Source organism: Echeneis naucrates, chromosome 6 (genome assembly GCF_900963305.1).
Source record: "Echeneis naucrates chromosome 6, fEcheNa1.1, whole genome shotgun sequence".
Taxonomy (NCBI): domain Eukaryota; kingdom Metazoa; phylum Chordata; class Actinopteri; order Carangiformes; family Echeneidae; genus Echeneis; species Echeneis naucrates.
The window spans coordinates 15,175,721-15,187,875 of record NC_042516.1 but is presented as its reverse complement, the minus strand read 5'-3'; the positions used below and the strand labels follow the sequence as shown (position 1 = coordinate 15,187,875).

Below are 12,155 nucleotides of genomic sequence, written 5' to 3'. Positions count from 1 at the left end.
CTCTCTGCCTCGGGTCGCCCTGATTGGCCGGGCTTAGCCGCGGTGCATGCCGGGCAGGACGCGGACGGCTGCCCTCCGTCCGGGAGGACCGACGTCAGTATTTGTGTGCTGCTTTGGGGAAGATGGCGGAGGCTGCGGCTGTTCCCCCGCATCGCTTTTTCTGTCACTGTTGTAAAGGAGAAGTGAACCCCAAACTGCCGGTAAGACGGACGGGTTTCCTCTCTTCATCTGTCACACCTTTTTGTGAAATACGTGCAGTTGACAAGTCAGCCTTTGGACGAAAAGCCGTTTGTTTCGCGCGATTGCTACAGCTAAACCGTAGCTAGCCTGTTAGCAGTTAGGGGCGTTTGTTGTTGTTAAATCACTGAATAAACTCGTGACACTCTAAGATTTCGTTGTCTAAAAAAAACTGTAAGAGCAAAGATCGCCAGCTTTTGATAGATTGCGTGTTAAAAAAGTTTTGTCACAAAAGTTGACACTTGATACCAGCTTCGAATTGTTGTTTTACACTGAACATCCCAAACAGCGGAGAGCGACAGAGAAGGTCTCTGTTATTACCGTGTTCTTTCATTTTTATGTGCGTGTGTCATTCGTTTTTTGGTTGTAGACTATTGACGTTTTCAGATTTAGTTTCTGATACCGGACAGACAGCCAGCATAGCTTGAGGATTTTTTCTGAACGCAAGTATTTTAACTTTCAGTTTTGGAGTCAGAAGTGAGAGCAATATATTGTCTGGACGCCAACGTAACATTACAGATTTGTGTTAACTTTTGTACTATGTTGTAAACAAATTTGTGCTCTCTAGAAATTGTACAATTTCCTATTCCTAGTCCGTTTATCAGATGTTTTGCTACCGCCACTTAAAACTAGTGTAATCCAACAAGCCTGCGTTAAATCCCACGTTCATGAAGGTTATAATGTTTGGGCTTTGTTGAAACTTTTTTCAAGAGTTGTTTATTCAACTTTGTGGTCATTGAGGAGTTGTTTGCAGTGCTTCTTGGTTGTATTGTCATGTACGGATTAGAGCTGAAATGAGTAGTCAATTAATTAACTAGAGAATTTATCAGATACAATACAAGAGAAATTCTGTTACATGACAGGAAACTTATGAATATCTCGGTTTTTTTGCTCTCATGGTCTGGACAAAAGAGCATTCTGAAAGCATCAACTTAGTGTTTTGGAAAGCTGTGATGAGCACTATTATGTTGACCAAATCATTTCCATCTATTAAATTATCTAAATAATCATTAGTAGCAGCCTAAATCTCGAGTCATATATATATAAATATATGTATATGTGTGTGTGTGTGTGTGTGTGTGTGTGTGTGTCAGTGTGGTCTGCCTTGATTGATATACATTATGTACCCGATAAGCTATATGTAAAGTGTATATTGCAATGTCTAGGCAGACGGCACTCATGGTTAGTCCAGATCTTTATTTTTATGTCCTGTCTGTGTCATGGACTCTAAACAGGCCTGCTTGTCTCAGGGGCTCTGAATCTTGTGGCATATCTTCACTGAGCCAACTGACTGCAACACCCAAATTTAATCACCTCACATTACTCTAGTATATCCAAAGGACCATCTCCCACTCATGTGTCCGTTTATAACCGATAGTATAGCCTCGAAGTGAATGACAAACAATTAATATGAGCAGTTTTTACTTACAGATTTTGTTAATCAAGCATAGAAGTTTTAAATTGAAGATTTAATGAATGTTTTAAATTGTCATGTGAGTTTGAGAATAGCATATAGATGTATATTGCTTTTGATTAGACCATAATACAAATATATATACAATATAATACAAGAGGATGATATTTTTGTGACCTATTTTTTTCATTCACTCACTGTGAAACAAATGTATCATTGTAATCTCTCTTTGAAATGACCCCACTTAAAAAAAAAAAAAAACAGGTTTAGGAGGACTGGATAAATTTGAGGTGTTTGTACCAGGTAACAGGAGTGTTTACTTCATTGATTACAGCAGGTTTCAAACCCTGAACACTTTCACAAATATTCATAAAACACAGGCAGCCATACAAATCCATCTGACATTATCCACTCAAAGACAAATTGAAAAGGTGTTCTTTTGTTGACCAAGCCAGTTAGCGCTATGTCTTTACAATGATTTTATGGTTCTCCCTCCCTCCCTTGGCCTGGGTGAATGTACTTGAATATCATTCAAATATCAGCATATCACCAAAACGTTGCTATAGTAATACAATTTATGGATCATTCTTGATCATTGTAATGATTTATGTTGTTTTGTCATCCTTTTTTCTTTTTTTTTATTCTTTTAATTGCATTTTTGTTGTACTTACTAATTTGGATAATAAAATTGTAACATGAAACCCTGTTACCAGAAAATGGTTTTACTAAATCAGAGCTGTAAATGTGTCATCTCCAATGATCAATTATTTGTATAATTCTCACCCTGTCCATGCCCAGTGTCTGGGCCTCAGCGCGCCACCACCTTGTACAGATATGCTGTATAGCTAATGGACTCATGGTGATCAGCCTGGTTTTCACAACTTAAAATTATTGTCAACTGTCCAGTTTGTCTGGTGTTCACCTGGACTTCTGTAGAGTTAAAAAAAAAAATTTGTGATTCTTTCCAGGAATACATCTGTCCAAGATGTGATTCAGGGTTCATAGAAGAGTTAACAGAGGACTCCAGGTAACAGACCTATTATTTTTGTTATCTGTTATCCACTGTATATTGCATTTACAGACAGCATGATATATCAAAGCCTTTTAATGTCAGTCTGGAGCAAAAGCAGGCTGAGGGACTTTCTAGATGGAATATTTTGCATTTGTTGTTGAAGTTTGTGGGGTCCCGATGCAGTTTTTTTCCCAGGTCAACACTAAACCTCAAAGAACAAGAATTAATGTTTGAATCAGTGATCGTTGCTAATAACGTGTCTTTTGTCCCATTTTGTGCTGTTTCCCTCAGTCTCCTAGAGGGTAGTGCTAACGGGATAGATGACACAGCCACACAGTTTGCACAGGTATGAGTTTATATGAAGGATTTCAGAGGAAATAGGGTGGGGGATTGAGTAAAGAGGAGTGATTGCAATTATTTGATATGATTTTATTTATTATTCCCCTGCTTTCTTCATTTCCTTTCCTTTCCATTTAACACCTTTCCTTTATTTTACTTTTACCTTCGTTCTTATTCCATTCACTACCTGCTTCTCCTTGTGTAATCCCACTTATTTGACTTTCAAACTGAAAATCCATCTTTGTTCAAACTGCATCCTCTTTCTCTCTCTGTTGTGTCCCAACATCTCTGTAGCTATGGCACCTATTGTTACTGGAGCGGCCATTCACCACAGACAGTGACACCCCTGACTCAGAACCCCGGCTCCCTGGAGGGCGCCTAGGAAGTCTCAGCGACCTTGGGGGGCTAGGAGGTGCGCCGATTGGGGGGTCAGTCCCTGCAGGCCTAGGAGGAGCTATGGGGGGTTTGCTAGGAGCTGGGGAACACTGGGGACCTGGACGTCCCTCTCGCTTGCACAGCCAGAGAAGACACCGGTCCAGAGGCAGCACCAGGCCAGATCGCTCTCCTGCTGTGGAAGGGTAACTTTCAGTGTCCTCCTCACCGTCCTCTTGGGTCTCTTGTCTTGCTTATATATTCTCACTTATAATAACAGCAGTCTCTTTATGCTGTTACGATATAACTGCCCTTATGTCTGGAGATGATTTCAAGTCTTTTCACTTTTTTCTGTTTGCTAGAATTGTGCAACAATTTCTCGCTGGCCTCTTTGCCAACTCTGGAGTCCCTGGGTCACCTCCGCTTTCATGGTAATATAGCATTAGAGTTGTTTCATAGTGGTGTAGGTTGTGTCACATAGCATTATTTCTTATCATCTTGATTTGTATGTGTCTTTTTCAGGACAGGCATGCTGCACTCTAATCCAGGGGACTATGCCTGGGGACAGGGAGGGTTAGATGCTGTGATAACACAGGTAAACCAGACTTAAGACAGCTTCTTCCACAGTTTGTTCTGATGTCTCGGTTGAATTTCTTTTCAGTTTATAATGTGTGGATATTTTTGTGTGTAGTTACTAGGTCAGCTGGAAAACACAGGACCTCCTCCAGCAGAGAAAGAGAAGATCTCCTCTCTCCCAACTGTCAATATCTCTCAGGAACAAGCAGGTCAGCCACCAGTTTTATTCTAAATTTGTTTGTGCATGTGTTACTTGCATGTCTTTACCACTGGCTAACTACACACATTGAGTAAAAGCTATCTAGCATGTGCTGTGTAGTCACAGTCACGAGAGGCAAATGAGGCAAGTCACGGCAGCATGACAAGCTCCATTAGCAAAAATATCTGAAAATACATTGTTTGTGTAGATGTAAATGCAGCACTCAAATATAACGAGAATAGGCAGTTGAATGTCGTTGCCACCTGCCTGCCAAGAGAAGCCTCCAAAACTGCCTGTTTGGCATGAAATGTTCATTAATCTGAGAGTATGAACAGTTTTTTGCTCACTAGTCTTAAACCACCCGTGTTTTTTTTTCTTTGGGGTCTGTTTTTCTTGATTTCCTCTTCTGTGAAAGCTGTTATTTTTTACCACTATACCACACAAGTTTTAACAGTGTGGTTAGTACTGCAACCTAGTTTTTATAGGCCCATTGAAATGACTCATGGGGATAAGGTCTGTGTTTTGTTTTGTTTGTTGTTGTTTTTGTGTGTGTGTGTGTGTGTGTATGTGTGTGTGTGTGTGTTGGGGGGTGTCTATATTTTGGTTTTTGTGTTGTTTCAAAACCCGTCTCAAACTTTTCTTCATTAGTCAGATCATCTTTATTTCCTTCATAATCTCATTAATCCCTGTTGTTGTACTTAATAATGTAACCTAATAATGTAAACTAAATTCAAAACAGTAAAATCGGTAAATGATGAATTAAAAGAAACAAACATTTCTGCCTTTTCCTCTTTAGACTGCTGTATGGAATGTCCGGTGTGCAAAGAGGACTTCTCGGTCGGAGAGCCAGTCAGACAGCTACCCTGTAACCACTTCTTTCATTCAGACTGTATAGTACCCTGGCTGGAAATGGTGAGTCAATGTAATAACAATGGAATTAACTGAACTAGAGCTTTGATGGTATGTAATCGTGTACCGCATGAGATATTTTCAGTGCTCATCAGCATCTAAAGCAAATATAAACGTGGTTTTGCTACGTGGCATTAACACATCAAGAAGAATTTAAGGGTAATGGCTCAAAATACTCTATATATCTGCTATTGCCAACAAACCCAATGAAACAAAAATATAAACCCACAGTACATAAATAATCCTGATGAATCTTAAACAATGGCTCATAATTGAATGTATTTTTATTTAATAAGCCAAAGCTAATCTATCACTTTTAACAGACTAATTTCAGGTGCAGAGTGGTATTGGGAGTGCAATTAAGTCAAAATGTTTCCTTATTTATGATATTTAAGGTATGCTATGACTGTCAGACTTGTGCCACACAGGAAATATTTGTTGCATTGATCAATTCTCAATTTTGGTCCTCTTGTGGGTTTAATGTGAAATAATATATAATTGAAACCTTAAAATTGCTTCCATTAGGAAAAAAAATTTACTTTTTTAGACAGTGTTAAGTCAGCGATACACCAATAATAGACTTTTTAATGCTAAATCCAGGAATTATTTATCCATCATGAACTTGCTCTTGGTCAGGCCATGCAACCAAATGATCTGTGCTGCTCTGTGCCCACCCAGCATGACACATGTCCAGTGTGTAGGAAGAGTTTGAACGGAGAAGACAGCAGTAGTGAGCCCCCATCACAGTCCCCCTCCCTCTCTATGGACCCTCGCACACAGGAGAGATGGTCCTTCTGAGACACCCACCTGTCTCATCCTTCAGTTCTCCACGCCTACATTCTACAACACACAGAGAAGACAAAAACGCTTCTCGCTTTCCTCTGTTCATCTCTTTTGCAGTCATAATCATCTCAATCTGATAATTATATTTTATTTTTTTCTATTTCATAGCCTTTCTTGTCAACCAAGTACACAAATACCCGTAGAGACTTAACTGTCCGTTGAGGTCTGCTGGATCTCTTTTTTTTTTTGCCTCATAACAAACCAGCCTTTTCTCCTTACACCTCTCAAGAAAAAAACATTTTCTTCCTTCTTGAAATGCACTGCTGCAATACATTCTTTTCTGGAAATGCCAGACTTTATATAAAATATCATTCCCTTTGTATATTCCCAATGATTAGCTGAAACCTGCAACTGAGCCCTGTATGGCATATGAGAGTACAGTAGGGTTTACTTTCATTTTTGGTATTTACAGAGCCTGGATCCAACAACATGAACACCTAAAGCATGGCAATAAGTTCTTTTTATGAAGAGTTTGTGGAGAAAGATGCTAATCGAACAGTGGTTATTTATTCTGGTCTTACTGGGTTACATATTTGGGGTGTTTATTTTGTGTCCATCCTCTGTAGTGCTGCTATTTGGGGAAAAACATTGGGATTGCTGTTTGGGATTTTATAGGAGTCATGTTGAGATGTTGCTGTTTGATGGCAGGAAATTGAAGGTTTGCAACAACTAAAAGCAAGGGACTCCTCTGACCTTTTGGGTGTTAGGGTAATCTACATTTGAAAATAAAAAATCTAAAATGTTGCAAAAGTGAGGGAATGAGATGAAATCACTGGCACTTGGCCCATTATCTGATGCATTAGAATTTTACATACATACAAACATCTTGGTGTATATATTATAAACAGATTGCACCCTCGTCATTTTATTCCTTTGTTTATGATTCTTTTGATTCACATTTTTATCATGTTTTTTTATGTAAATAATTTTAGTCCAACTACCTATGGTTTGCAAAGGAAAAAAAACATTGAGAATGGAGACAAAAATGTGAAATACCTGGTTACTAAAACTGTATATTATATATATGAAAAAAATGTCTATGAGGTATTAATAAATTGACAAAAAAACTGTGTTGCTCACAATGATGTTTATAAATGTCATTTTATACTCTATGTACCAAAATGCACTTAAGACAGATGACATGAAATAAATGTATGGTTTATTCAAAATTCATAAATTAAATAGCAACAAAAGAAATATTTACAATGTTTGTACATTATATGATTTCTTCAGAGATTACACATAGTGAGGATGCTGAAAGCATCTTATTAGTGGAAAGTCAAGGCACACTTGAGCACACTTTCATTACTTCTTGGTACATTCAGTTACAGGTGTCACATCAATGCATAAAATGGCATTAAGTTTTGACAGCATGTCAAAAAAGCCCAGGATCATTTAAGAAACATTAATTAAATCTGTGATACGGTGAAACTGCTCCGAAGCCCTCGACTTTATGGTCACTTTGTGTTCCAAGCAAGTGTGAGCATTGAATGTGCCGGAGCAGAGGTGGTGATGTAGCCCACTGCAGGATCCCAGACTTCAAACTGGATAACTGATGATGACCTACAGAACAAGCACGCACACAGTTCAGAGCCATCATTATCATTTACACGTTTAAACAGATTTAATGTACAGTACCTGTTAAGAATAATGAGCACAACAGAGCTGTTTGGTCTGATGAAGGCGGTGTATTCAAGGTCTGTTTCCCTGCTGGCAGACACCCCCACTCTCTGAGACCCTTCCCACAGGAACTTACTGCATGAAAAGGAGATTGAGGTCTATGTAGTCCTGATGATCGGACAGTGGAAACAGGAAATACAGTGTGAGCAAACATCAAGTCCTACCTGAAGTGGGCCATGCTGTAGAAAGTTGGCTGCTTGTAGAAAATGTCCTGCTTGGCATCCACTATAACGGGGCTATCCACAAAGTTTTTAACCCAGTTTGGCCCACCAGTCTGGTCCAACGCCAGGTTCCAGTCAGTCCAACCCACCACATAATTATTTAGGTCCTGCCATGTAGAAAACACAGCTCAGTATCTGGTCTGCACTGTGTAACTTTGTAGGCAGATGTGTTGTTTTGCACAAGTGACAGACTGAGGCCTGGTGTTTTGTTTAAATGTCACAAGGACAACACATCTTAGTTAAACAAATCCCTCCTGATTCTCAAGATGTCTAAATGCTGAATGCACCCATGCAAAATGGATAAAATGGATGGAGTCCAATTTCCTCTGCGAGTGAGGACGGACGAAACAATACACCAGTTCCAGCTTGTTTTGGTGGCCTACGGGCAGTTTCTGAGGCAGCAGCAGTGCAACTTGTAAACCTGCACTGCAGCATCAGAAGAGGTGACTCACCTCTGTGGAATAACTCACAGCTTGTCAAATCTCACATCTGTGGCTGCGGATATGACTCAACAAGCACAACCTTCATGCATAAGATAAGACAATCATACCTCTATAATGTCATGTGCGTACTGCTCAGCTCTGTCCCAGCTCCCCAGCTTCACCCCTCTGTCTAGTGGACTCCACCCGGCACACCCCTCCGTGCCAAACAGGTAATACTCTGGATACAAATGATGGGTGACTCCCAGGCTTATCTCAGCTGGGACAAAATTGTCTGCGTACCAATGAACTGCCACGCCATGAATGTACCTTCCTGCATGGACGTCATTTAGGACCTAGAGGGAGCAGGGAGGGAAATTAATCTTCGTTAAAGATGTTTTTGAATCTTAATGGGGTGTCAGAACAGACCAATAACCAGAAAGTGTGGATTCAAACACTGACAACAGGGAGCTTGTAATCTCATAATGATCAATATTAGTAAAAGCTGAAATGAATAATTTTATCCAGGTCACATGAATATAACAGATTACATCATTAGGAATTACTGTTATATACTGCTGGGAAGTTCAGTGGTATAATAATAGATAATTCTAGGCCAATTTTCCTCCACTGGTTTTCCATCATACCCTGGTCCTTAGGGTAGTGTGGCTGTGAAACGAGGTATTAAATTGTGCAGTAATAAAATGCTTTGCAAAGAAGCTTTAAATTTAACTTGGTGAACTCTGCAGGCATTTTTTTTTAAGATAGATTTTTGTTTAATCTTCTTCCCTGTGCCTTGTTGAAAGGCGACTAAAGAGCCTCTCTGTGAAAAACTCACCTCAGCTACGAGATGAGACTATCTTCAGGTTAATATCTATGGGGTATGTTGGCAATTTTACATTCCTTCCTCCCAACAACAATTTGGGTCCCAAAGATGAAGGACAGGACGTGTGAATAGACCAATAGCTAAATCACCACAAAATAATAATGTTTATTTTACTTAAAACACTGTGACCTCACCTCTGTATATGTGTTACATGAATTCTATGTTGTGTTCTGATTTGGCTTCTGCAACACTACTGGAGACTTGGAAGGCGGGAGTGGGGGGATAAAACTCAAATTCCCACTATCTTTGTCCTTGGACTCACCACTTTGGCCCAGTGAGGCAACAGCAGGCGGTTGTCATCCAGTATGAGGACGTGTGTGCGTGAGGATGATGAAGCATGCAGAGCAGGGCCCAGGTCCAGAGCCACCCAGTCCCGCTGCTCCTCAGGCGTGAAGCCCAGAGCCTGGAAACTGCGTTGAGACAAATATACTGTTCAATCTGCTGTAAAGCCACGAGGATGGTTAATATTGGCTTTTATAAAAATGCACTACAAAATGAATTGAGAGACCTGTAGTTAGTCATCTGTCCTGCAGAGGGCTCATTCCCTGTGGTCAAAGCCCAGAAGGTCAAGTTATATTTAGCATACTCCTCGAGGAATCTGAGAAGAAAGATTAATGGAAGCATTAGACTATATTGCCCTTGTATCACCCATTTCCAGCATTTCATATCACATTAAGGCAAATATGTTACTTGATATAATACTGGGCCCATGTTTTATGCTCTCTGCCACCAGGCTTGCCCATCAGGGAGCCCTTCCCTGTTAGTGCACCATTAGTTTTCATCCAGGCAGGGGCACTCCAGGCACTAGCCAGCAGATAGAGGGGCTGAGGGGAGAGGCCCTGAGCGTACTGCAGGAGGGGGATCTGAGGGGAGGAGAAGGTGGGGTAAGTGGGCTGGGATTGGGCTGTGTGCGCTATGTGTCAGACAAAGAAAGACCCAGAGACCTTCATCCTGATGTCCTCGTGGGCCAGAGTGAAGTTTTCCAAGTTATAGTCTCCAGGCGTGTCAGCATAGGTGTACAGCCGGGTGGAGAAGTCACAGCTGGCCATGGGGACTCGAACCACAGAGTAGCCGATACCTGCCAGAGACACAGCAGCAGTAACAGCGAATGGAGCTCACTTGGCCCTGAATCATCATATCATTATAAAAGTCTTACTTAATCTGTATCTCTTGATATTCACGTGGTAATCAGAGTCTATCTGGGTTGGTTCTGCAGGACAGGGGAGTCCTTTTGTTTCTGTACACATGTACAGTATGTTTTCTTGATGCTTTGTATCTATCATATTTCATAAAATCTGTTCAAATTGTCTAAATATTTATTAAAATCAATCACATTTCTTCCTTATTCTATGTCCATTTATATTTCTGTTGTCTGAAATTCATCTTTCTGGTCAATTTGAACCTGAATTAGGTAAAGTTCTCTTGTCTAACTGTCTAACTTACTAGGATCATCTTTGGATGGACATTTGGCTTATTTTGGTGGGCAACAAAAACGTTGGCAGTTCACTGTGTCTGTACCACCACATGTTTAAGAAGTGTTGTTGTTTGGCAATAATATCAAGGAGGAGCACTGACTAAGCTCACCCACACCTTCAAATGGTCAACAGACGACGACTAACATTCAAGGAAAAAAATAGCTACAACGCTGATTTTCCTTTCAGTTTTCACAGGACAGATGATTCTACTGAGTGGGCAAAGCTTGGAGATGACGATGATGATGTCTGAATTTAATAATCTACATACACACACCTCTCAGAGACTGTGAAATTTAATTTTTATTATGTTTCAATTGTACATGTTAATTAAAAATGGACTGGCAAGAATAATGGATTTGCATAAACCTAAAACTAACGTTAATATGGTAGTTTTCTGTGGACACATGGACTTTCCGGTGTTGTGTACCTTCACTGGAGAAATATTGCCGTAAGAGCTGGTCCTGTGCACCAGCAGAAAGCGACAGGATGTTGATGGCTGCTGCATCTGTCATGGCTCCACCAAACCCCCTGATCTTCTGGTACTTCTGGAAGGGAACAATTGTCAATCTGAGGCCTGGAAGAGACACATAAACACAAGTCAGTCTCTAAACCAGCTGCGACAGACTGACACACCCGGTGTATCACTCACCTCCCCCAGTGCTGTTCATCTGGACCTTCCCCTGGCCGGGCTCCAGTCTGCTGCCTGCCATGCTGCTCAGGTAGGAGGCGAACTGTCCCGGTGGAGGCAGACTGACAGACCCAACGCTGTCACAGTACGTTGAATTACACTGACACACCACCGAGCCATGGCCAAAGTTTCTACCAACACATTTGTTGCTTCCTGGGAGGAAAAGAAGATGAGGCTGTTTCTGACTGTGACACACAACATTTAGACCACTGCAGCAGAGTGAAGGAAGTGTTACCTGATGAGGGGGTCACCTGAGCTGTGAGGAAAGCAAGACCCAAAACAGCAGCAGCTCTCCACCAAGCCGCCATTTAATCTGGAAGCAAAGTGGATCCAGGTTCAGTTGAACTAAACACTAAAAGCCTGCGTCAAAGGGCCGATCACATGACCCAGCTGCTGATTGTCTTCCAGGTCTCGTCACCGCAGAGACTGTGGGACAGGTCCGATGTCACCTCCCGCCTGTCCAGTGAGCTATAACGGAGACAACTTCCTCGTTGGTTTATTGTGCCGAAGAAATGGGACGCTTGGTGGTCATGTGACTTGGTGACCTGTCACGTGAACACCGCGTCACGTTGTAGCTGCAGCCAGATGGCGCTAATCCTTCAACGGCTCAGAAAAAGTCCACGGACGGACTGAATTCACCTTCAGGACCAGTTTGATCACATCTGAAAATTTCCTTATACGATTTTAAACGATATCAGCGTCTTTTAGTCGCATTCAGGAAACACTTAAGCAACATTTGGTCCGTCTCTGTATCACTTTCCAATGGCAATATTATCTCTGTATTTCGAAGGACATCATTTCACATGGTGATTTATTGGAATTTGTCTCCAAGGCCGCTGACTTCCATCTTAATATTAATAAACCAGAGTAGACACAGTTAATTGT

General features: G+C 41.0%; 2 protein-coding genes across 2 annotated transcripts; one reads left to right on the top strand and one right to left on the bottom strand.

Moving 5' to 3' along the window:
* Window positions 1-93: 93 nt before the first annotated feature.
* rnf115a (ring finger protein 115a) lies at window positions 94-6,969 on the top strand. Its single transcript, XM_029504677.1, has 9 exons — window positions 94-200; window positions 2,620-2,678; window positions 2,955-3,009; window positions 3,297-3,580; window positions 3,737-3,805; window positions 3,897-3,969; window positions 4,066-4,159; window positions 4,946-5,061; window positions 5,737-6,969. Exons 1-9 carry the CDS (start codon window positions 123-125, stop codon window positions 5,854-5,856), a joined length of 948 nt encoding a protein of 315 aa, XP_029360537.1. The 5' UTR covers window positions 94-122; the 3' UTR covers window positions 5,857-6,969.
* Window positions 6,970-7,043: 74 nt separating this feature from the next.
* On the bottom strand, window positions 7,044-11,786 carry gba1 (glucosylceramidase beta 1). The gene is made up of 11 exons (XM_029504676.1): window positions 11,506-11,786; window positions 11,232-11,423; window positions 11,010-11,156; window positions 10,052-10,185; window positions 9,798-9,970; window positions 9,616-9,705; window positions 9,370-9,517; window positions 8,353-8,577; window positions 7,746-7,909; window positions 7,540-7,656; window positions 7,044-7,464 (listed from the first exon to the last, which is right to left on the bottom strand). Exons 1-11 carry the CDS (start codon window positions 11,576-11,578, stop codon window positions 7,359-7,361), a joined length of 1,569 nt encoding a protein of 522 aa, XP_029360536.1. The 5' UTR covers window positions 11,579-11,786; the 3' UTR covers window positions 7,044-7,358.
* Window positions 11,787-12,155: the final 369 nt, after the last annotated feature.

Excerpts from the sequence above, each read along its gene's own strand:
- rnf115a (XM_029504677.1), top strand. The coding sequence starts at position 123 with ATGGCGGAGGCTGCGGCTGTTCCCCCGCATCGCTTTTTCTGTCACTGT. Across the intron at positions 2,679-2,954 it reads GAGTTAACAGAGGACTCCAG|TCTCCTAGAGGGTAGTGCTA; the intron begins GTAACAGACCTA and ends TGTTTCCCTCAG. Across the intron at positions 5,062-5,736 it reads TAGTACCCTGGCTGGAAATG|CATGACACATGTCCAGTGTG; the intron begins GTGAGTCAATGT and ends GTGCCCACCCAG.
- gba1 (XM_029504676.1), bottom strand. The coding sequence starts at position 11,578 with ATGGCGGCTTGGTGGAGAGCTGCTGCTGTTTTGGGTCTTGCTTTCCTC. Across the intron at positions 10,186-11,009 it reads GCAATATTTCTCCAGTGAAG|GTATCGGCTACTCTGTGGTT; the intron begins GTACACAACACC and ends TGTCTCTGGCAG. Across the intron at positions 9,518-9,615 it reads GGACAGATGACTAACTACAG|TTTCCAGGCTCTGGGCTTCA; the intron begins GTCTCTCAATTC and ends GTCTCAACGCAG.